The sequence below is a fragment of the Caloenas nicobarica genome, chromosome 1, assembly GCF_036013445.1.
Source record: "Caloenas nicobarica isolate bCalNic1 chromosome 1, bCalNic1.hap1, whole genome shotgun sequence".
NCBI classification, from domain to species: domain Eukaryota; kingdom Metazoa; phylum Chordata; class Aves; order Columbiformes; family Columbidae; genus Caloenas; species Caloenas nicobarica.
The window spans coordinates 31,518,633-31,544,368 of NC_088245.1; the positions used below are offsets into that span (position 1 = coordinate 31,518,633).

The following is a 25,736-nucleotide window of genomic DNA, read 5'->3' on the forward strand; positions in this document are numbered from 1 at the left end:
TTTAGGACACTAGAAAGTTAGCCAAGCAAGATTGAGATGTCTGAGTTTAAATTTGCAATCCAAAAATGCTGCTCAGCTGCTGATTTGACTCTGGAGGCATCTAAATTTGCCAGGCTTACTAGGCTTACCTCCCTGTTAGAGGGCTATCTACAGCTTTGCTCTGCTGTGTATGTAATCGCCCCAGCCAAAGCAGCTTATAATTTAATCTGAGGAGGATCTAGAAAGTAAGTGCTCCTCTGTTTAAATCCTCAGAAGGGCCAAATCCAGTATAGGTCCCCAGGGAATATGTAAACAAATGTAAAAGGACAGGTCAGCCTTGCTCCAGTCTTCTAAAAATCAACTCTAAGTGGCTGCTCTCAAGAGAAGGTTCAAGTCTGTGGATCATGACTGAATTTATGGGTTTACCTGCAGCCCTTAATTAGACATTTGAACTCCATGCTTAGTTGGTTTTATTACCCTGCATTTTAGGGTGTTCCTAGGACTTGCCACGTGTACTTCTAGAGCGGGCAGTTGAAATAAAACTTTGCTGTGTGGAATTTGTAAGGACCTACATCCTTACTTTTTTAGCTGTATCCCAGTGCTCATAGTGATTTACCAATGAGCTGCAGTTAGCAGATAGAAAATTTTATAGTGTTCAGGGAAGAACAACACTAAGGACTCCAATAAGAAAAAGGCAAAAATATTTGGAGAAAAGAAAATTAAACACACATACACACACACACAAACAAACAAACAAAACCACAAAACAAACAAAAACCACACAAAAACCCCCCCGACAAAAACAAAAAACAACTACACACACACAAAAAACCCCAAAACAAAACAAACAAAAATCAACCAACCAAACAAACCAACCCACACAAATCCCTGGAAACAAGTAAAGAAGACAAGATCTAAATTGCATATGTCTTATCAATGTGGAAAACATCAAAGCTAACCTGGAACCTCTTGTCTCCCATTCAGTGGACGAGTGGCTGCTGGAGGGAGGCTGTCTTACAGAATTACCCCAACAAACATCATATCTTCACTTATACTCCTAACCTGCCCTAATAAACCACTGTTAAATGACTGGTCTGGTCTTGGCTGTGCTTAGGTAGACCCAGAGCATTCGTGTCTTTGTAGGACCCTGCTCAGTCCTGGCTGGGCCAGAGGAGTCACCCTCTTGCAAGACTGCGTCAGCCGGTGGGTGGCAGGTGACCCGGTACCAGTGCTGTTCAGTAGCGGTGCGAAATGGGTGGATAATGAAGCCAGTTTGTTGCCGGTTCAGTAGTTGATACTGAAGTTACACTGGAAGGAATCGGATCTCTTTGTGCCAGGGCTGAGCAGATGCGCAGCCAGGACTGATACTTGTGTGAAAGAGTTTCTGTTCTTGTGGCAGATGTGTTGGCTGTTGCCATGAAGGAGTCAAGCAGACAGATATTTGGTTTATTCTAATTGGACGAAGTCTTAAGAACAGAAACAGGATTAGCACTGTTTTGTGAGCTACTTCACAATCATTTTCTCTTCTTCCCGTTAATTTTTCATTGCAAGTAACATGATGAATTAGAACAAAAAGTATAATGCATCATGCTAGGATGCAGAGCTTTTTTAGTAGCCATTAATAGCCATTAATAGATGTGAAATAATATGCGTCGAAGATACATATTTTTAGTCAGCAGGTCTAGGTGCGATGAGTCTACCTGTGAGTTCGAGGGGAGCCGGTGGGGGAGATTTCTGGTTTACAGGTTTTCATTTTTAGCACATTCCTTCTGACTGGAAGAAAGCTGGTGTTCTGCCCAGCTTCAGAGTAGACAAGCAGATTGAGCAGGGTAAATATAGCCTGATATAAATCACAGTGAACATATGGAAAAAGCTGATTGGGGAGTCAGCTGATAGAGAATTAAAGGCCATGAGTAAAATTAATTCTACTCAACATAGCTTTATGGAAAGTAGGGCTTGTAAAACAAATGATTGACAAAAACTTGATTTTATTCTTTAATATTAGGTAAAATTACAAGTTTAATAAGACGATGCTGTTGATGTAATAGACTTCGAAAAGCATTTGACTTACTACCACGTGAAACCAATTAATAAACACATAAAATCAGCAGTATCATGAAACATACCAGACTTAAATGAATAACAAACCAGCTAGCAGGTCTTATTATAGGATTGTCAATAAAGGAGCTTCAAGGTCTAAGTGTTTGTCCTGTAGTGTTCTTATGAGGAGCAATGTAATGCATCCATATTTACCATGACTCCTCTTTGCTACACCATACCTTCAAACTTTAGTCCATGTTTTTAGTCACAATCAACATCTCAGAAAGAACAGAAGATAGAACAAGTGATATTTTGTTACATACAGAAGAGGTATGTAGGTATAGAGAATCATTTTTTACAAATCAGTGAACAGACTCTTGAATGAGCTGTCAAATTATGTATTTTCCTATGAAAAGGGTAGGACAAAGTGTCTGAGTTATGAGAGATCTTAATAAATTATCTGGAGGAAAAGGCAATCTGCCATGTAAATATTTCAAGTTTTGAAACTGAAGCCTTTACATTGATCTGCACTTAGAGGCCTGGCCTTATTTTGTAGCAGATAATATTATGGCAGAGAAATGTTTAGTTCTACTCATCAGTTGTTGTATTCATGCTAAATTATGTCAGATTTAATCTTGAATATATTCAACAAGAGCACCCAGTTGTGCTGACAAACCTAAAATCATTTTCAGTTAAATATGTTCTATCACAAATCATTTGGGCACATTGCCTCTCTGAAGAATGACAAAGTCAGCATGCAAGCTCAGCTTTATAATTCCTGCTGCTTGTTGAATTTCCACATTATATCCAAACCCCAGCAGCAGACTCAACAGGTATCCTACTGAACCATTTCAGTAGCAGAGGTAGGCAATGTGAGGCATTTTCTCAAGGGTATTACTTTCACAATCGTTTTAATTGCACATGCCTGATTCATCCCAGCTTGTGCATTCATTTGTACTTGTTCAAAGGGAACACAATTTAGTTTTAAAATACTCTCAAATCACTGAAATACTCATTTTACATGGTGAAAGAACAAGACAATAAAGTGGATAATCAGGTTCTCAGAGTTTTGTAAGGAAAGCTGAAATTTTGCTTGGAGAAGAAACAATATAAGTCAAAGTTCACTTGCAGAATGCTTCAAAGCATGTCATGCAAATCCTGGGTCAAACAAATTGTACAGAGAAAGCACCTTGCTAATTGCAGTGATGCTGTAATACGGAGATGACATAAAGATCAGGAGAACAGTGTGTGAGAACCTTGTTTAGCTGGAGAAGGGTAGACAGCTGTAGTTGATGGAACAAAATGAGCTCTTCTGGAGAGCACTTCATGGTGGGAAACACACTAGAGTGCTCTCAGGCACCCTTGGGAGAAGCCTTTCTGCTTCCCCTTACTGCAGAGGGAGTGTACGAAACTATATGTGCCAAAAGTGGGAGGGAAGAAACACTTCCCCAGCTAAACTCCCAGTGCTTAAGGTGCTCATTTAAAACATAGGGAAGTTCAGTTTATTTTTCTAAAAAAGTCTGGGTACCTGTCATGCTTCCCTGCTGTATGCGTCAACCACTTTCTGGGTATTTTGAGTGAGGCTTGCCATTTTGTCTGCTTTTGCAGTTCCAGTTTGTATAAAATGATTGTGTAAAGTCTAGAACTCAGCTGTTCTCTCTTCTGATGAGTTTTGTAACCTTTCTAATCTGCTGTGACAAATATTTAGTTGTTTGTTTATGGTATGCAGTAGTGTAGCTACTTTTGAATGTGAATAAGCGATTTACCCTCTCACATGGAACCCCAGTCAGCAGTTCCCAAGAGCTCCAAGGAGGAGTCCATCTCTAGGAGTTTAACCTGCTGGGATATTTGGATTTTTAAATAAACATTCGTGTTACAGTGACAGTAAGAATCAGGGAATTTTATATGCTAAGTTAGGACGAGATGCTGAGCTCTACACCTCAGTTCTGGTTTCCAGTTCCAATTCCAATTCCAGTATACAGAGAGAAAGACCATTTACAGCCGCAATTAAGGGACGTCATTTCTTCTGTAACCTGAAGATTGAGAGAAACTCTTAGCACAGACTGGTTTAAGTAACTTCAGGAAGCACAAATATTTCTTTATTTAACATTTGTAAAGCATCTGCTTCTTTGCAACTTTAACTCCTTGTGGACTTGATAACATTGTGTTTCATGTGGATAGGCATAGCTGAGGAAGTGCTCTCTTCCAGGGAAATTAATGCTGATCGCTGTGAATTTTCTGATCACTCTGGCACCTGGGAAGTAGTTTCTCGGCTGATGTCCGTTTACTGAGAGTGCATTGTGTAAGCACTATTTGGATTTCTAAGACTGTATTCTTACAGCTCTTTCTAGATCACCGGTGATGATGATGGGGCTTGCAATGAGCTAGTTTTTACTCCTTCAGCATTCTTCTCAGTTAGAGCTTGGCCCTGAATCCAGTAAAAATGAGGGAGCCAGAATCATTCTGCCGTGGTTAATATGATTTCTCATGTTTGCTTGAGGGGGAAAATCTAGCACATTTCAAATAACAGATTTTCCTTAAGTTTAATTTCTGCCACCTCTTCACATAGGAAAGGAGAAGAGATTTTGGTAGTGTACTGCTAGTTAATTAGATTTTGGATGTTCAGACTATAAATGACAAAGTATTTTGATATGTATTTTGGCTAGAATCAGAAATCCAGGAACAGGAGCCTAGGTTCCTATGCAGTACATAAGCTAGCACCTCAGCGTGGCAATGCATGAAGTCTTCTGTATTCAGTCTACAGCTCTCTGTTAGAAACAGTTCCAAAGTGAGGAGAAGCTAAGATACCTAACTCAAAGCTGTAGGAAGATCCCATAGTTTACTTAGCAAATTTTTGCCAGACATGTTTTCATTGGGGTAGATGCCTAGAATAACTCTTTCCAAGAATTGTGTTTGAAAGAGAGACTAGGTGGGCATTCAATGTCCTAAATCTACTTCAGAGAACTATTATCTTTAGTGTATGCTGTTTTTTAACTAGCTGGACTAATGCTTTATTCTTCTTAGGAGAGGCATTTGTATTTTCATTCAACAAGGTTCTAGGAGTTGTTCACTAGTAACCTTAGGAAAGTGTTATGATACAGGTGTCCTAAGAACTTCTGAATCTGTGCTTGCATTTCATTGGAGCACATGGTGTGACTGTTATCCCTGAAGATAATGTGTAGACTGCTAGTATTTCATAGTGTTACTAAGATGTTATCATCTCTATAGTATTTACATATTGTTGTTGTCTTATTTTTATTTACCAGGTTTCTTGTCTATATTTACATAACTATTCCAAGCTACCTAGTCTGATGAAGCTGAACTTCATTCTTCAAGTGTGATTTACTCAAAGCAGCCTAAAATCATGATGAAAAAGAAGAGCATATCTGCAAGCAAAGCTTCCTTGGTCTTCTTTCTGTGCCAAATGATTTCTGCATTGGATGTACCTCTTGACTGTAAGTATTAACCTGCTAAAGAAGTGCAGAATAATGGAAGATTAGTTAAATAATTTCTGTATAGGAAGATGAAGATAACTCCAACAGGGAGCTAAGTATGGAGTGTATTTGCTCACTTCGGTCAGGACATTGTGATTATGAGTATTTACACTAATTTACTAAAGATTTTGAAAAACTGTGCGTATAAAATAACTTACATTGTTCACTTTAGAAGGGTTAACGTAGGATTCTCATGAATACTCACACTTCGGTGTGCCTTTATTGAACACTTTATTCATTAAATATATATCTCATACAAGAGATATCCAGGAGCCGATATGAGATCTAGTAAAAGATTCAAATACTTAAAGTTCGGACACTAGAATCATCTTACTTTTTCATCCAGAAGAGTAAATTAGGTTCTTAGATTTCCTAAGTAGTGCCTGAAAACAGTTAAGTACCTAACTTTAAGTTAAAAGAATGTGTGCTGAGCTGCGAACTCTAGCATTAACCAGTGAGGAAGCATCTGCAAGAGGGGAAATCCCAGCGTCTCTGAAATTCTTGTCTAAGATAAGACTGCGATAATGGGGAACCCTGAATATAGCACCCAATGCTGAAAAGGAAGCAATGGTAGGTGCCTTTTTTTATAGCTCCAGTAGCTAATTTTATGAAATTATTCATGCTTTGGGTTGTTATTCTTCTTAAGATAAGCCCGATCACATTTTCAGAGTTCACTGAACCATGTTGCACCTCACAGTGACTATTCATTTGTTAAACTAATTACCAGAGAAGACAACATTAGAGCTGGTGTTAAATTGATGGATTAATAAATCACTAAGTTTGCCTATGATTCTAATCCGCATGGCTTTCCTTACCCCCATGTTTTTTATACCTTCCTACCTTCCATAAATGCATGTTTTTCTTTAATAATCATTGACCTAAATTGCAACTGCTTTGGTGGTTTTTTTTTCCCCATGATTATTTACAAGCGTCTCAAACCAATGACCCATATTTCTGTAACAAGATCGATATATCTGAATTACATAAGACTTGCTGTGCTGCAGATGCCTTTAGAGCAATAAACTGTGATTTAAAGAAGGCTTAAAAGTTGGATGAATCAATGTCTTATTTTCTAAACTTAATTTTTCTCCCTAAATATTTTTGCAGGCTAGAAAAAGTGTTTTAAACCCACCTTGTAGTTTAGAAACTAATGTAAATTATGCACCACCCTAATATCTTTTCTATAGAGCAACACTTCAGGTTAAATTAACCAGAAATGTATCAATAGACAAAAATGAGTAGCCCTTTTAGCTGTATCCTGTTAACTCTTAATTAACATGTCCCCTACTACATAATGTTTAATATCTTTGTTAGGTCTGATAAATTCAAATACTTGAATTTTTAGCCAAAAATAATGTTAACCAAAATTACATCTATAATTATGTTATCGCTTTCATAAATAATGGTTAGAATGGCTCTGGGAGAGTACCACAAGGGAAGGACTCATATTTTCTGTGGGTCTTCCCTGCATACTCACCACAGAGACCTGATGGTCAGAACACAATTAGTTGAACCTTTAGATTTCATCAGGTTAGCAGTTCCTATGCTCATCAGAGTCTCAAAGTAGGTAATGGATGACTGGCAACGTAGCTGACCCAAAGCAGTTCGACTTGGTCTAAAACATTATGGATGAGGAGACATTTATGCAAAATATTTGAAGTAAGCAATAAAGATAAGGCAGCTGAGATTTTTTGTTTGTTCATTTAGTTATTTTTCAAATCAAAAGGGATTGCATGTTGGTTGAATAGAAGTAGGTGCTTTCGTCTTTGTAAGAGTGATTTTAGCCTAAAGCATTCTCTTTGTTCTTCCATATGATCATATGGGTGGATTGATTTTGACTTCAGCATGAGGGCAGTGCACTCCATTAATTCTGATTTGCTGTCTCCTCAGTATCAGTGGTTTGTGTTCTTGCAAGGCTAAAATCATATACCACGGTTGCCCTTAAAAAGTCAACACTTCAGAAAAGTTTCTTATACCATGAACTTTGAGATAAATGTAGAAATATCTGACCTAATGGAAGTTGTGACTGGAATTTCAGGCATTGCTGCACACGTTACAGTGCTAAATGTTTTAAATGTTTTCTTTTTAATGGTGACCAGTGTACTTGTCAGAGATACTTATCTTCCCTGTCAAAAATGCTAGTTTTCTTTTAACTAACAAATGTTTCTCTTTAATCTCCATTTGTCCATTCAACTGCTGATTCTGATGGGGGAATAAAAGCAAAACTTCTAGAAGAATGTAAGTTGCTGTCCACAAAACCAGGCTGTGTGCTGCTGAAAATTAATACTGATTGTGTTGTGAATTGAATTTGCAGTCCAAAAATGTGTGATTCTGACATTTTGTTGATAATTTGGTTTGCTGTACCTAGATGTTTTGTGCATGCAGTGTTCAGAAAATAATACCGTACATAGATCAGTGTTCTGATATTTTGAACAAATTAATTGTGTGATTTTTGATTGTGTGATTTTTGATTGTGTGCTGTCTGAACATTAAAATCCTTACTCAATATTGGCGTGAACAATGTTTTACTACTACTTTCAGGAGTAAATATATCTGATAAAAAAAAATTTCATTGGAATAGATGTACTTATATACTATTTTACATGTCGAGTTGGAGAGACTTTTATATCCGTAAAAAAACAGTGGATACAGTTATTTAAGTAGACCTCATCTTTTATGGGATCTCCTAACTCAGTTCTAGTGTCATGGTTAATTTAATAAGTTTAAGGGCAGTGCATAAGGCAGGAGTGGAAACTTCGGGTCTTTGATGTGCATCAGATGGAATATTCCATATGTGGGGCAGTGTTTGTGTTGTGTCCCATTTCAGAGTGTGCTTGCTTATCCCAAGTAAGCATCTGACATGTACAGGCCCCAAAACTGCCTCTGAGAAGGAACATAATTGTCTTCAAAGTGCTACTCTAAGGAATACACAGAAAGTCATCATCATCATGTAAAAATGTAGTTTTTCTCTTTTAAGCACTCTGCTCTCTGCAGAGAGGAAGAGGAATAAACCCAGCTCTGCATGGCCCATTCTGCTTAGCTGCTATATCTCATTATGATTCCACAATCTGATTTTTTTTTCCGGCTATTCCTTGTGGGTAGGGCTTTACAGATGGCTACCTCTTTCTGTGCAGCAGAGTACTTAATGTATAATGGTAGGGAAGACTTAAAATAAAAACCTCAGTCTTACCATTGCAACTGAATAGAGTGAGAGCTAACTCTGATGACTGAAATATTTTGCTAAAGTGGCTATAAATGACCCCAAAGTCGTAGTAAAGTGTATTGGTGGACAGACAAGTTACAACATTTAGACAGGGATGTTTATGAGCATGTTATTAAACTGGTTCCTTTAGATGACACTAAAATGTGAACAGGTGGATAATGGTGAGGAAGATACCTTTCTCACTATCTTAATATAAACAGGAAATTGTTAATGCAAAAATGGACATAGATAATGGTAACAGATTATAAATTTCTTTAAATACGTAGACACCAACTACTTTGTCAGGTGAATAACTTCTGTTTTGTGCTACCCATTCTAGAGTACCTGATAAATCATAAATGTTAAATGTTTATTTCTCCTGGGGCAATTCACAAGATTGACTGTATTTTTGTTGGGTTTTTTTAAGGAGAATCAGTACTAGACTTTTCCTACATGTTTACTGTATTTGGAAACTAGCTACTATTTTTATCATTTTTTACACAGTCTTCTACTTCTAACACATTCTTTTATTCCTGAAAAGTAGCTCCTAAAAAGTGCTTTGTAGATTAATTCAATATGTTGAGCACAATAAATGTGTGAAAAGTTTATATCCATAGAAAATTTGGAAATACATAAAATGTTTAGAAATAGAAAGCAATATCTTTTTTTTCCTTATATGTGGTAAAAAACATTTTTGTGGGTATATGTCCCACAACTTTATTCAGAATAGGTTGGATTTATAATTCAAGTGTCCTTTGATTTTGTGAAAATCTGTTGAACTCTGGTGTATAGAAATTATATCCATTAAACTTTTTGGCCAAGATCTTAATCCACTGTAAATCGGCATAGCTCATTTGGAAGTTAGTGTAGTGACACTGTTTTACGAGAGTAGAGGGCTTCAGCCTCCGAATACAGAGGATCATTTAATCCCACTCTCCTGTCAGAGATTTGTTTGCCTGTTGCAATTCTGCTTTCTCTGATTACAAGACTGTCTTGCTGATACCTTGAAAATATTGTTAAATTCCTCTCTGTTTCTTATATTCCATAATGAAGTGTTGCAACCTCCTACAATAACTCAGCAATCTCCAAAAGATTACATTGTTGACCCTCGAGAGAATATTGTAATACAGTGTGAAGCAAAAGGAAAACCACCTCCTAGGTTAGTAGCATTTTGTTTTGCTTTTGTTGGCCTAACAGCATAAGAAAACTAAGAGAAAATAATGTAACTTTTGTAAACTAACAGGTATATGCATATGCATGTGCTTACACATGCAGAAACATGCACGTGCTCCTACCTTTGTAATTTAGCAACTGACAGTGTCATAAATTTGACTCTTCTCATCCTTGACATTGAAACTGTACTATACTCATCAAGTAACTGGGGTTTTTTTTTCTCCTCAAAGTTCTAACAATAAAATAATACTCAGTTATTACAGGGGCAGATAGGTAAATGCCCATGGAAAGCACTAAGAGGCATGCCATACTATGAACTGGACCACATCCAGATTTAGGCATAGTGTCTAAGAAGAATGGACATTGAATAAATTTATAGTAACACTAATAAATTAAAATTTAAGTTTTTAAAAATAATTTCATTTTATGAGGCTCATGTTGAAATACATATGCATTTCGTCAGAAGGTATGTAATATGTATCAGTTTTAATGAGCAGTAGCCTTGATTTACCAAGTGTATATAATAGCCTTAAGTTTGGGGTTTGGCAGAAATAGCAATGCTGTGTATAGATCAGATTCCTGATCATCTTCCATTTTAAGGCCCTGTTTCAGTCTCTCGAAATGTTTGAAATACTCATTTCAAGATAGCAAGTACCTGCACTGGAAATAGCAGTAGCTGTGCTGTATTCTGGCATTGCTGGTAGCTGCTTCTCATTTCAGAGACTATAAAGAGAAACGTGCATCTCTGTTCTCAGTAGTGGTGTGCCACAACTTCAGCAAGGTCAGTCTGTAATTGCTCATTCAGACAGACACAGAGCTCATTAAATGTACTTCTTCTGAATAACCAGGGTTTTTTAAACCTCACTCCTTCTGGTTGCCTTGGAGTCATGGTCATTATCATGCTGGGCAGCAGAATGGAGAAGAAGGAAGATCATCTGTGATGCCATCACCCTTTCTAATGTTAAGTTAATGGTAAGAGTGCCATAAAACTGCTGTGTTTACCAGCATTTTAATTTAGCAGGCACAGTGCCATTCTCGAGAGTCTGGGTGTTGACCTGGAGGATCAGATGATTAATGTGCACTTTGGGACAACTGTGCTGCTTCTGCAGATGTTTCTCTTGAGGGCCTTTTTTGGGTTAGATTTACCTGAGAGACTGAGAGCACTGTCCCTGAGACTGACGTATCTGAATCATGTGCCAGGGTTCTCTGCTGTGCAGCCTCATCTTTCCCATCAAACCTGTCTCGCTTTGTTCCTGTGCTACAGAGGAAGTGACAGGATTTAACTGCAGAATTTTCTCATGAGTTTTATTAGCTTGTGCTTAGTTTTGCTTATTTTTAAAGATACGACATCCAAATAATTTACTTCAATATTTAGCCTGGTCCATCAGTCTTGATGACCTGCAAATGCATATTGAAACTTGAGCTGCCTCAAAGCTCTGAAGTTGAAGATGAACTTTCTCAGTCTGAATTGTTTGTTAAAACAGGGTAACTTCTTATTGGTGAGAGCAACTGACATAGGGGTTTATGGATGTGCTGCTACCTATACTTTGAGACACAAAGATTCTGACTTTCATGTCTCTGAAATTCAGGGTTTTGTACCGCATTTGCCACCTCTCATTTGAAGCTGCGTTACAGTTCCTGTATCGTTTGGTGTTATTGGTAGCAGAAGGTTACAGGAGCCCCATGTTCTACAGCTTCACCCGCAAGGTTGTCAGAAACAGGGCGACTGTTGATTCACCCACTGTGCACACTGGTCCCCAAAAAACACCGCAGTGTGGTGTGGTGCTGCTGGGCACGTCCACTTCCCACCACAAAGTGCAAATAGCGTGTCCAGTCTTGCCCCACTACTGCAGAATGTCACACACAACTTGAGTCACTTAAAATTTGAGCTTTTCTAGTAGCTTATATGTCTATACCTTTAGGAAGCGTTGTCAACTGTAAGTATAAATAGTGTTTGCGTTTAGGGTTATGAAGGTGAAATGTAACAAGTAGGGAAACTGCTGCTCACAGTGTTTGAACCTGGTAAGTGCTCAGCACTTCACAGGCGTTGGTCTTGTTCCCTGTAACTAAAGTTTTGGCCTTTAACAAAGCATAAGTAAGAATTTGGTGTTTACAGTAGTATAAGTCTTTGCAAATCTCTGCTTTTTAAAATTTATTTTATTAGTTCTAATAGGCTTCATTTTTAGTGACTACTTTTCAAAACACCTCTTGCTTTGCATAACACCAGTATAAATGTGCTAGATTAATTATGGCCTATCAGACTGAAAAATTTCATTTAAAGAATCATGGCAGTTTGCGTTAGAGTAGTGAAAAGAAATCAAACTCGCCACACAGTCTTTAATTCACTTGCATAATTTCAAAATAGCCAAACCAATTAAAAGAAATGGTCTCCTGCTGGGACCTGAGATGACACATTTCAGCCCAGAGCAAGTTTTTAAAGGCAGGTTTATAAACCCTTTCCACAATGGGTTTTATAATGGAAATGCTAATGCAGATTTAGCAATATCAGTTCCTGCAGATGTTGCTGTATCATCATTAGTAGAAAGAAAATCAGTTCTTTTCCATATACGATTAACTACAGAATCTTTTAATGTATTTTTTTTTTAAATATTGACTTTGAAATGGTTCCTGGGATTAAATTCAGCTAAGCCTTTTATCTTAAAGTATTGCCAGATTTCTTATATTAAAAAGTGCTCCATTGCTTTATTAGATAATTTTGTTTGAGAACAAGTCTTATTTGCTAAAGAAAAAATACCATGTGTTATTGAAAACGACTTTTTTGCTTCTTTCTTTCCATACAGTCTACAAAAAGCAACTGAAAAAGATAGTTTTCTTTTTGTTTTTATTATTTTAGCTTCTCCTGGACACGCAATGGAACTCATTTTGATATAGATAAAGATGCACAGGTAACAATGAAACCGAATTCAGGGACCCTTGTCATAAATATTATGAATGGTGGGAAGGCAGAAGCCTATGAAGGAGTTTACCAGTGTACAGCAAGGAATGAACGAGGAGCAGCCATTTCCAACAATATTGTTATAAGGCCTTCTAGTAAGTGAAGCTCTTAATGTTCATAAAATGTGGAACACTTCGTTTGCTTATTTTCTTCTGAGTGTTTTGCCTTTTTTTTTCCTGTCTTAAAAAATTAATCATCAAAGTGATCATGTTAAAAGGTATTGTATAGTTCCTGATAGCCAGATTCAATAATGTATTGTGTGTTCTCTCCAGTATTCCTTAGAAAATGAAATAACCAAAATGCTTTCCTGATTTTTTTTGGTTCTTCTAGATGACCTATCATGTTTAAAATTGGGTTGTATATATGACACTACAATTAGAATAAAATGTTTAAATCCTTAATTGACATAATTGATGAAGACAGTTTTATTCTCTCTCTGATGCTTGTATTCCATAGGTTTTATAATAGCTTTAATACAGAACAGATTAGGACCAAAAAGAAGATAAAGCAAAATCTTTTGATTAATGATAGACTGTTTCTATAATTTTTAATTAGATTTTTTTCTGAAGTCAGTTTTTCAATGTTTCAGCTTAAAAAGTGTTGCTCTCACGTGTTTTAATAAAGCTGTATGTGTATATTACTGTTTCAGGAAGGTCTACCTTCCGTTACAGATACTGTTACAGAACCTCTAGAGAGTAGCCAAAATAATTTTAATCAGTTGATTATACTTTCAGCAAATAGCTGCTGTAAAAATGTTTAAAGAAAACCTATTTTTCTCTCAAGAAAACATAAAAGAGAACAAAAGTTAGATCTTTGGTAATCATGATAGGACTTAACATTCTTGTGCATGTAGTTCTGTGTTTTTTTGAATATTACCTGCATTTCTTCCTTAAATTCTGGAATTTTTGTCAATGCATAGTTTGTATGTTTGTTAAAATTAATTTCTGTAGGATCTCCTTTGTGGACAAAAGAAAGACTAGAACCAAATCATGTTCGAGAAGGTGATTCACTAGTTCTGCACTGCAGACCTCCTGTTGGCTTACCACCACCTATAATATTTTGGATGGATAATGGTGAGTTTGTTTTTTATGCAGAATTAGATTACTTTTTGCAGTTTTTCTATACAGTTGATCATTGCTTACCAAGACGACAGATGGTGGAGTTTTCCGCTAAGTTAAAATTAAAAGAATTTTCATTTCTGTAGAAATGAAGAAAAAGCAGACATGCAGCCCAAAAGTATGAAGCCAAAAGCAGCCAGAGATCTTCATGTAAGTCGTAGATTAACACAGTGGAGAAGAACAGGAAGACAAAGGAGCTTGAGAGGAAATGTAGAAAGCTCTATATATTTACAAACCCACAAATAGCATAACTGAATGAATGTGGAATCTGCAGATCATAATAAAGGAGTGTGTACTATAATTGAGATAAATGTGTTCTTGTTTTCCTGTAGCTTTCCAAAGGCTGCCTCAGAGCGAAAGAGTTTCCCAAGGTCTAAATGGAGACCTTTATTTTTCTAATGTACAACCAGAAGATACCCGGGAGGACTATATCTGCTATGCAAGATTTAATCATACACAAACTATACAGCAGAAACAACCCATTTCTGTAAAAGTCTTTTCAAGTAGGTATTGAATTACCTAATTACATACTTACATGGTGTTTATCCAGAATTCTCAAGTTATTTGCCGAAGTAGTGTTACGCAAGGGAATTTTGTCATTTTCATTCTGAATAAGAAATTACATTACTGTATAAACTTATGATGTAATCTCCGGTATTGCTAACATATAATTCCTTTTAAAAGGTGTCATTTTTTCCCTTTATCAGGCTTTATCTTTTGAAAAAATGTTTTGTATGATGTGAAATACTGAAAAAATGCAGTGGAAAAAATAAGTTTTCACCTGCAAGAATATAAAGTTACTATGATTATTGTAACTATTGAAACAAATTAATCAATCATTTGATTAACTCACTGCAGCCATATCATCACCTTTTGATTCCCGGTACTTTTATTTCTCCCTCTTGTATGCATTCTTCATGATATTCTGTTTATTTCAGTGGATTCATTGAATGACACTATAGCTGCTAATTTGAGTGACACTGATATTTATGGTGGTGAGTTACACTGGTCCCCACTGATACTCCCTGTTTCACAGTAGCATTTAGTTAACTAACTTCACCTCCATGGCTATTTAACCTTTTTGCTCCCTTTTCAGTTTCTACTAAAAGTATCTATTAGTGCTGGTGATAATACATGCTTTAGAAAGGGACTGCACAGTGTGATCCTTGCAAATATTTAGTGTTTCAATGTTATTGTAACATCTGGCTCATAAAATTACAAACTCTTATAAAGAATTAGTCCTTTCACACTGGGGCAGATTTTTAAAATTGTCTGATTGCTTCTATAATGTGTTGCTTTTTAATATGGTGTGTATATATATATTTTAATATTATATATATGAGATATATATTAGTATGATATGCTCATTATCACTAGGACTATTCAATATCATGTGCTGCATAATAAATAACAACAATTAAGCATTTAACAGATGCACTTCACATTTAACAGTTTATTGAATGTACCATTCATTTTTAACATGATTCCTAAGTGTAAAATCTAAACACTTTAATGCTATCTGTATAAATAACTATGTAGGGAAAAAATGAGTTTTGTTTGTCTGGTGTTTAAGGTGATCTTTACATTATTCTATGTTAAGTGGTCTTTTGTATGTTGTGAATTAAATTCTCCCTAACAGGTATGTGTGTTTAGCCAGACTGACTTTGGAGCAACGCTGATACTGTAATACTTGAGGTTCTAGACTTTCCACTTGATTAAAAAATGCATTATATTTCTTTTATTTTTGTCTTTTTCAATGTCACATGAGGCTTTGTACATATTAAACCATAACTTACAGGAGTCTAAAATAAAACAAGGGCAGATAATGTTTAATTTTCTGCATAAAAATAAGATGTCATTCAGGAACAAACAAGAAATATGTATCTGAACACAGAATGATATATTAGCTCTCATTAGTGAGGAAAACATCATTCAGTTGGCTCACAACTCAGAAATACCAAAGGCGATTCTTCTGAATTTTCGTAGGTTTGTAAAATGAGTCAGTGGTCCTTAGCAGTGCTAAAACTGGGTAGATGAGGTATTGCCTGTGATATTCAACTGTGTTCATCACTCTGGACCACCTTTTCTCTCAACTTGAAGTTGTTTGTGTACTAGTTTTTAAGGAATTCATAACACATACTGTATTAAAATTAAGTATTCTATTTATGTTAATCTATCAGTAACTCCTGTACCCTAATAAACAAGAGTTTATTATGTTTCTGCTCACATTTAAAAAAAATATAATAATTTACTGTAATTATTCAGACTGCTACTGTACTTGAGAGCAACTTCATCCTATATTTTAAAATTACTATAAAAGAACATTAGGGTATTTACAGAAAGCACTCCACTCTATTATTACAGAAAGCACTTTTATTCTGATTTCCATGACGGCACATGAAATACCATAATACTTCAAAAGTCAACAGAGTATAATGTCAAAAATGGGTCTTATATTTATAGCTGTCTGTTTACTGTGGTTACTTCTTGTGGGTTAATCAATTGTTCTTTATTACCAGACTGGGGAACAGCTTTAATTAAAGTTAAACATATAGTAAAAAGGGAATACAAGGCTTAGCTTCTGGAAAGATGCCTCAGGTTGTCTAGGAAATATTGAACAAAGCATATTGCAAAGTGGAGGGTACTTTTTTTCCTCTTGCTTTATATTTCTTAATACAATAAATTTGCTTTATTTTTGTTTTGATGGAAGCCCAGAAATCTTTGATAACTTTCAGTGTCGCACTATCACTCACATCAGTGACCTCTTACTCCTTGTAGTGGTTCTGCTGAAGTGAAGAGGGGCTGCTTAGGATCAAGGCTCAGCGTTCACCCATCAGGCTGCATAGTTCCCTATGTAAAAACTATGTATCAATTGCTCCCATCTTTAATAATAACATTTTTCATATGTGTGTGTGTGTGTTCAAAATCATAGCATTTAACAGGTTGAGGTATGTTATGCCTGTCACAAACCTCATTTGTTGAGCTGTGTATTTGTGTAACACAATCATTTTTGATTAAATGGCCAATGTGGAGCAAAATCTCTGTCCAAAATGTGAGAATGTATGTATGCATTTGATCACTATTAAAATAAAATTTAGAAATTATTTTTTTTTCTTGTTCCAGCGAAGCCAGTTACAGAAAGGCAGCCAGTTCTTCTTACACCAACAGGCAGCACAAGTACCAAAGTGGAACTCAGAGGAAATGTGCTTTTGTTGGAGTGCATCGCAGCAGGATTGTAAGTTACTTTTTAGATGGTGTTTTTCTAAATAAAAACACAGAAACAGAGGGAAACATTTCAGAGATGCTTAAAATGTTACCACTGTATAAGCTTAGGCATTTCAAAGAAACCGAAAGAGCTCTTTTAAGGAAGTCCACCATTTACTTGGGCATCAGCCAATTTCAAAACCTACTATGAACATAAATATTATGGCCTTTGCCTTCTCTTATCCCCAAACCCTGTGCACAGGATTCAGGTTGCATCATTCTTTTTCTTGAGGACACAAGCAAGAAACACCATAGAGTAACCTTGAACACACATCTGCAGAACTGCAATCAGGAATCAAGCCTCTGGTTTTTTCCTAAATTTACAGTCAGGCTCTCAAATGATATAAAAATAGATGAGAATCTGCTGGTCTAATGAGAAAAAGCTGTTCATATATGCTAATAATTACTTAGTAGATCAGCTAGGTGGGAGTTGTTAGAACATACCTTCAGTTCCTTACGTCCAATTTCTTGTTGTAATTGACTTTAATTGGTACTTGTTTCTTCAATGTAATGAAAGTTTGCTTCTGCTGGTTATTGTGCAAGTAGAAAATAACTAAAGAGCAATTTAACTTCATGAACTCATTTGGATCTTAAATCACTTTCATTCTCAGGAAGAAATCTGAGAATAGGTTGGTTAGTGCAGAAGTGGAAAAATCTTTAGTACCTATTTCAGGAACTGTCAACATGTTTACAGTGCACAAAAGCATGTAATGCAGAGTGCTCTGAGGCGGCCATGAGGAAAGCCAATAATTGTAAATGATGCTGCACAGCATGGGGCAGATGCATTCACTTGCATAATCTCCACAGGGCAGGCTCGTGCACAGCTTGACACAAGCATCAGTGCAGTGTTTCTGTCTCAGCTGTGGTCCGCTCAGGTGTTTGTGCATCAGCCCCACTAGCAAAACCACACCTATGAGTGGGAGTAGCATCAGCTCGGGTAGTCTTTGTAATATAGTTACATGCTTTTTGACAACCCTGCAATAAAAGTATTCAACTATCCGAACTCCAGTAAAATGGCTGGATAAAAATGAGAGAAAAAAAAGAATATTATCCATTGCGTGGCTTTGTGTCTGTAGCCGTCATATAATTACAAAAAAAAAAAAAAAATCAATGAAGGAAGCTTACATAGTTGTCCACAAAGGGCCAGATTCAGATTTTATTTTGAACAACTATTCCTAATTACTGGTACTATAATTGAAAGTCAACTTTGCTGGGTGTCTCTGTTATAAAATATGTGATAATAAACTGGTAAGAGAATATTTGCCTTGAATCATTACTATTTGAGAGAGGACATTCTACTCAGTAAGCAACACCTTGTAATTTCTTGTAATATCAAAAGCATATCTGCATGTGTTTGGAGAGCTTTCAACTTCAGTGGACGATATGGGTCATAGCCAAGATTTAGATGTGGTGCAGTGACAAGTAGCTGTACTTTACTCAACACTGACATTTTTTTTCTTGATTTCTTATAAGAAATAGTTCTGTCTCCTTATAGCTCTGCTGTAAAATTTGCAACATTCATGAAGCAGTAGGATATTGCTCAAATGGACAATTGTAAACTTGTTATTATGTAGAAACTAGCTTTTAAAGCACGATGACCATCAATTTAATAGTGTAAGTGCAATAAAATTTGAAATACACTTGTATTCATTTCTTAACCATCAGGGTTTTTAGATTAATCAGCAGACGAATGTATTCTATAATTATGAAGGCTACAAACAGATGGCCATTGACAGTGTTAGTGAGGCTTGTCATTTCCTAGAAACAAATGCTGGCATATTTTGCACATTTACTGGACATGCCCCAAAATCTGGGTAAAGGCTCTTAAAATAGTTACTTATAAAATATAAATTCAGAAAATTACTGTATTGAACTCTTATCTTCCTTTTCTCCAGTCCCTAAATTTGACCTGTGCTTTTGTTTCTCCAGACCCACACCGGTAATCCGCTGGATTAAAGAGGGTGGGGAACTGCCAGCCAACAGAACATTTTTTGAAAACTTTAAGAAAACTCTCAAGATTATAGATGTTTCTGAAGCCGACTCTGGGAACTACAAATGTATAGCAAGAAATATATTAGGTTCTGCTCATCATGTCATTTCAGTAACTGTGAAAGGTAATACTAAAGTAATCCTTAATGTAATATTGTCAGTGTCCAGAATGCAAAACTGAAGTAACCTTTCTAGGATGAAATATAGCTGAAAGGGTGAATGAAAATGGTAAAAAAAAAGGCAGAGGAAATTATCATTAAACCAACTGAATTCTACCTGTGGAAGGACTTCACTATCTCTAATCTCTTTTTTCTTTTTAAATATGTTACTTTGTAAAGCAACAGGCTGAGACTGTACTGTAATGGTAGTGAAATAATTTCTTAGCTTGTATGAGTGCTACATTTATTTTAGGTCCTTTTATTAGCTGTCATTAGACTGCTTATTTCCCTTGTTTTTGTGTCTTCCTCCCCAGCTCTCTTCTGATTTTCTCCATCTTTTCTGCTCTTCATGCATATAGCCCAGATTTTTTCTCTTCTCTATTTTACTATTTGTCTTATGGTCTTATAATATTCTTCCTTTTTCTTTCTTAATTGACATTTCTGGTTTTCTATCTTCTTCATGGTTTTTTTTACCCAAGATGATGTCTTACTTGTTCTAAAAACACTTACAGTATGTTTGTCCGAATAGGAATTACAAGTACGTTTTGAATACCATGAAACAAAAAACCTGGAATGACAGCTAATTACTCATTGAAATAATCAACTGTAGTGCTTACTTTGCATGCTAAATAGCCATTTGTTTTATTGTAAACCAGCATCATTTTGTGATCACATTCAGCCTCCTTTTTAAAAGCAGAAGTTTAATTTTATGTGTGCATCTGTCCATCAATCCAAAATCTGAAATTTAATGGCAAGATGTGATAACATATGCTATTTGTGGTTATTTATTGTAAAAGGGATGGAGACATAGATTAGTATCTTTTGATAAGGACAGTGTTCCATCCATTTTGATTTCTGTGTGTTTTCAGCTGTCTCAGGTAAACATCTGGCTTCCATTGCAATCACCCATTGAATTCAGCCAAGGATTTTGCCATTTCTGATTTTCACCTTTGACATGAAATCTTTTTATGTAATCAAACCTGCATTCATTTCTAACAGCTTAACTACTGTGAGCATGGTTATCTCTGAAATTAATCAAAAGACCACTCTAGTCTCTGCAGATGCCTTGCTCAGATAAATTTTACTTTATTTAGGAAGGGCAAATCAGATTCAAATCAGGAAACCCTAAATGAAACAAAGAACATTTTCTCACTTATCTCAGAATTTTGAAGTAAATAGACGCCCCCTTTTTAATGCAGTGGGTAGCCAATAGCTCAGTTTAGCCAAAGTATAATCTATGAGTTAAGCACTGAGTATCACATATATATGTGTTCGTATATATATAAAAATTAACAGTGTAAGTGTAGGTCTATATCTGTACATACCTTGTTTGAATTATCTTCTGGTTACTATGACTGTGCCTTATGATTTTCTGTATGTAATTTGGAAAATGATTGCTGTGTTTTTCTTCCTAACCCCAGCTGCCCCATACTGGATAACAGCGCCCAGAAACTTGGTCTTGTCTCCTGGAGAAGATGGGACATTGATCTGCAGAGCTAATGGCAACCCAAAGCCTGACATAAGCTGGTTAGCAAATGGCGTTCCCATAGCCAGTAAGGTTCTTAATTATCTTATGGGAGAATGAGTGCAAGAATATGAGGAATATCAGGGTGATTTTTCAAATATAAATGAAGAGCATATATTTAAGTATTTTTGCCTGACAGGCAATACTAAATTATAAATGAGGTGATAAAAATACTGTATTTCATAAAAGTGGAACAACAAAGTCTGCCTCTAATGTGCTTGAGAACACTAGAATTTGTGACTGTACTCCTGGTTATCCTGTCTGGTGTTCTGCTGGTGGTGTCCTTACAGAGATGGGGCCGTAGCAACAGAGCTGCCCTGTCACCCTTCGACAGGGACATTACTGGAATGTAATTTTTACCATGGCGTTGCTGCAACAGTTGTGTTTGCTAGACTTCTCCTTTGCTGTCCTGCTGCAACACTAATTTTGTCTAGGAATTGTGAAGGTGACATAAAAAGTCAAGTCCTCAGCTCTGTATATGTACAGAGCACTTTTGCTGGATTTGCAGCTTAGAATATATTTGAGCCTTCCAGGCTTCAGCACTAAAAAGCAGCAGGAGCAGCAAAACTGACTGGATGTGTCAGCAAGTGCCTGGGAAACAGCTTGTGCCAAGGAGGTGTCAAAGAAAAGGAACCCCTAAGGCAGTGAAGCAGCTGTTTCAGTGTGCATGGGTAAGAAAAGCAACCCTGACTTGGTGGCTGAGCCACTTAATTGTTGCAGTGTTGTGACTGGCAAGGCTGTATGACAGACTCAAGATAGCTGCTATAAATAGCACAACTTCACTTGGGAAGAACTTGCTGGAGGACACTGCATTCTTCTACGTTTATCCTTCCTCTTTCATAAAACGATATTGTAAGAAAGGAAGATGGGGACAGACTTTTTAGAAGGGCATGTTACGACAGGACAAGGGCTAATGGTTTTAAACTAATAGAAGGGAGATTCAGGCTAGACATGGGGAAGAAATTTCTTACAATGAGGGTGGTGAAACACTGGCCCAGGTTGCCCAGAGAGGTGGTAGATGCCCCATCCCTGGAGACATTCAAGGCCAGGCTGGACGGGGCTCTGAGCAACCTGATCTGGTTGGAGATGTCCCTGCTCATCACAGGGGGTTGGACTAGATGACCTTTGAAGGGCCCTTCCAACCCAAACTATTCTATGTTTCTATGACTCTATAAAAACAGACAGCCTACCCTGTTGACTGGTGAGAGGTAATGGGCTCTAAGATATTGGTCTGTCCTGACCTATTGAAAGTATGACAGTGTAACTTTCAGGAGTTTCAGGAGATGTTGAAGTCTGTCCATGAAGTAAATGTCACAGAGTTTGGGACATGGAGGAGGGTTCTCTACAGTGAGGATCTAGGAAATAGCAACAGGTAAATGAGAACCCTCATTAGATATATTCAAAATATGTGGGATACAAGAGAGATTAAACTGAACTGGAGGGAAAAATGTGCAACTTTGGGGGGAAAAGTAGGGGTATATATTGAAACAGAGAGAAATATTTAGCAAAGAACCTGTTTCAAGAATCCTAATTAAATGTAAGTCGAGATCACTAGCCTGAGATTTAAAATGAGAAGTTTCCATTGGTTAAACAAGTTATGTAAGCTGACGTCAATCACCTCATCAAACAATGGTATTACAGGAAAAGAGGAAAATATTGATGTAATTTTGTACTGTATATATTGTAGGTAAATATATCATAATGCATGCATTATAATCAAAGTTTAGTACCTGTCCTGCTCTTTCTTTTCTTTGAGTGGTCTGATCTTCCTTACTATTTTCTGTATATTTACCATTAACTTTTTTTGTTTGGTTTTGAAGAGATTTTTATCCTGCTGTCCTGAGAGTTTAGCTCTTCAGGCCTCCTGACTGGTAAAATCTTTTTCGCCTGGCTATGAGATCCACCTTTGCCTTACACTGCTTCCTTGTCAAAGCTGTAGGACGTGCTGTTCAAATGACAAGTACATTTTCCAGAAAAGCAATGATGTGTTCTGCATTCTTGCAGGATGGCAGTAAAACATTAAGAAACAGAGAGTTTTCAGAAGCAGCTGCAGGGTGCCACCGAATTTCCCAAATACAAGGGCAGCATATATTGGCTTGCTGACCATGAGGAATCAGTACACAGAGTCTTATTGAAGGGAACTCAGTAAAAATTAAGAGACTTTAATTAAATTACCCACTCAACTAGAGTGGCAGGGGGCAGGGGGGATAAAAAAGGAGGAAAGAACATAGGAAATAAATAACTCGGTAGCTCAGCTTTATCTTAAAGATCACTTTCACTGCTGAGAAAAGCTGAAGTTTTATCCACCTTAAATATTTAAGTGCAAGTTTACTGGATGCTCCACTACACTGAGTCTGTCAGGGCATCTAAAAAAGGTACATCGCGATCACAGAAAATGCAGTTCTTCAGATTCGTGTGATTTTGTATTATTCTGATTTATCACAAGCTGGTCTAGAAACTACCAAGTACAGTTCACTTGTTGTTATATGATGAAATTGAACCCCTCTTTTTCCAACGGAATGATTAGTAAATCACTGTAAAAGGAAACTAAAGCAGCTGTTTCAGCTTCAGGGCAGTGCTGAGAGAGCTACACCCATGGCAGGATTTCAAAGAAAAAATGCTACATTTGAATTTCAAAGCCCTGCTGTCATCATATATCCCACAATGTGCCTCCTGTGGCCCAGTAATCTGTTTGCAATACTTTAATTTTCTATTGGAAAGCACAACTGGGAGATGCTTAATTCTTCCGGTTTTGTTTTTCCATAATAGAGTCAGACAAGGAAGGAGGAATGCTGAAGAAAAAAACATTCGTCCATATCTCAGTCAAAGGGTGAGGCTTAAATACCTGAAGGGAAAAGGAAAGAATGAAGAAAAATTTAGTATGTCTTAAACACCTATGAAGGAAAATCGTAATGGTGTAAATTTTGTTCCAGTTTACATTAATTGGGGTAAAAAGAAATATTTTAATTAGTTTTCTTCAACAATAATGCTTAAGAACTCCAGCATGTCTGAAGAGCAAGCTGCTTGAGGCATGCTGGAGTGATAAGGACCTAACCTCCTAATATTTACTCGCAGGAGTAATTTGAACTCACATGCACAGTCCCATTGAGGTCAATTAGAATTACTTTGGCAAGTAGCAATTGAAAGTTCAGGCCATGACTCTGCCTTGCCTTGTGCTTCAATTAACACTCAAGATCTGCATTATTTATACTGCTGCATAATCCATTGTGTTTTACTGCTTAGATATTTAGCATGGTTTTACAAAAGGGAAACCATGCATAAAGCATCTCAAGTTTTAAGAAAGTAACAACCCTGATTAATTGGGAAGGGGAAGCACTTTCATAATTGGACTTCAGAAAGGCATTGCAAATACTGCACAAAAGACTAATTTATTGGTTCAGTGGTTTATAGTTCATGATGAGCTATTAAATATTACATACACACACTTAGATTTATACAAAGTAGTGCACTGAAAGGCACTGTTTATCTTCTTTTAACATGTTATTCACTTGTTTATATCACATTTCACATTGAATCTTAGGTTTTTGTTAGTGTCCATTAGTAATCACTTTGAATTTAAGGGAGAAACATTAGCCCTTAGATTTCCTTCGTGAAAGGCCTTGATAATCCCTGGCTCAGAGATTCATCATCCATCGTGCTCCCTGTGAGTACACACACAAGCTGTTCACCGCAGCCGTGGCAGAGTGGGGAGAAATCTGCTGGACTCTGATGCCCCAAGGAGTTTGGTCTAAAACAGAAGACTGCCAGGGCAGGCGTTTATCCACTGCTTCTGCTGTCCTTGTGTGGTACTGTGCATCTGGCCTAGGAACTGCAGCAGATAGGAAAACCTATGATAATCGGGGGTTTTTTATTCTGCACAAGGACAGTTGTGGCTAGTGCAGGTAATAACCTGCTGTTCCTTTGGAGGTAATAGTACTATCAGAATCAGAAACTTGGAAACAAGGATTTCATTGATCACAGGAAAATATTTTGCTGAGGAACAAGTGAGATTGGTAAAAAAAGGAAAAGGGCATCTTCTTCCATGTCACATCTCTTCCAGAATTAAGTCTTTGTCAGTTCACTGGAAGGAGCAGAGCAAGGCAAAATTGGATTACTTAGGTTTCTTGTTTTTCTTACTTAGGTTCATTCTTGGTTTCACCCCATAGGTTCTCAAGTATCTGATGCACCATACTGCTCACCCTTGCTATTTCACTACCAGTTTTGTGTTCAACTCTGAAAGCATAGCCTCCAGACCCTTCTCCACTGCCACCCCTTCCTCCCTGCCCCTGCCAGAAGAAAAAGGGATTCTAGTCAACATTCTCTAAATACGCAATATGTTACTTAGGTAATATGATCAGAGATCTGAGAGAACAGGACTGTCGTGCATAATAGTCTCTGATTTGGGCTCTCAGATGTTATGAGGCAAGTCAGCTGCAGCCAGAAGGATGTTAACTGGATGCTCATTCATAGACCATATGGTTTATGATCTACAGAGACCCAAGTCTCTCCATAAAGGACTCGTCATCTTATCAAGCCACTTCAATGATTACACACTGTATATTCCTCCAGTTTTCTTAGTTGGTTGGTTGATAATGTTAAGTTCTGGTACTATCACATTCTCATGTTGTCATAGCTAATCTATCTGAAAACAGATTTCCCAAATTATGCAAATAATTCTTCAAAAATCCTGTTTCAGTCATTCAACTGTAGTTAGTTTTAACCATGTAAAGACTTTTCTAGTTTTGGAAATGATTACTATATTCATAAATTACTCATGAACATGAGTCTTTGGAGGAAGAATCAGGTCAGGAAGAATGATGAGATACTTCTAGCATACT

General features: G+C 36.8%; 1 protein-coding gene across 18 annotated transcripts in view; it reads left to right on the forward strand.

The window, feature by feature from the left end:
- Positions 1 to 25,736, forward strand: part of NRCAM (neuronal cell adhesion molecule) — a 159,229-nt gene that overhangs the window by 80,923 nt on the left and 52,570 nt on the right. For 11 of the 18 annotated variants that reach the window (XM_065658482.1, XM_065658466.1, XM_065658470.1 and 8 more), the window contains exons 3-12: positions 5,286 to 5,474; positions 7,734 to 7,751; positions 9,769 to 9,874; positions 12,743 to 12,939; positions 13,795 to 13,917; positions 14,295 to 14,465; positions 14,901 to 14,957; positions 17,086 to 17,197; positions 19,156 to 19,340; positions 20,795 to 20,926. In XM_065658482.1, coding sequence (XP_065514554.1) covers positions 5,384 to 5,474; positions 7,734 to 7,751; positions 9,769 to 9,874; positions 12,743 to 12,939; positions 13,795 to 13,917; positions 14,295 to 14,465; positions 14,901 to 14,957; positions 17,086 to 17,197; positions 19,156 to 19,340; positions 20,795 to 20,926 — 1,192 coding nt within the window. In that variant the 5' untranslated portion in view covers positions 5,286 to 5,383. Of the gene's footprint in view, positions 1 to 5,285; positions 5,475 to 7,733; positions 7,752 to 9,768; positions 9,875 to 12,742; positions 12,940 to 13,794; positions 13,918 to 14,294; positions 14,466 to 14,900; positions 14,958 to 17,085; positions 17,198 to 19,155; positions 19,341 to 20,794; positions 20,927 to 25,736 lie in introns of those variants that run through there. The other 7 variants (XM_065658478.1, XM_065658477.1, XM_065658479.1 and 4 more) reach the window with 4 other exon arrangements.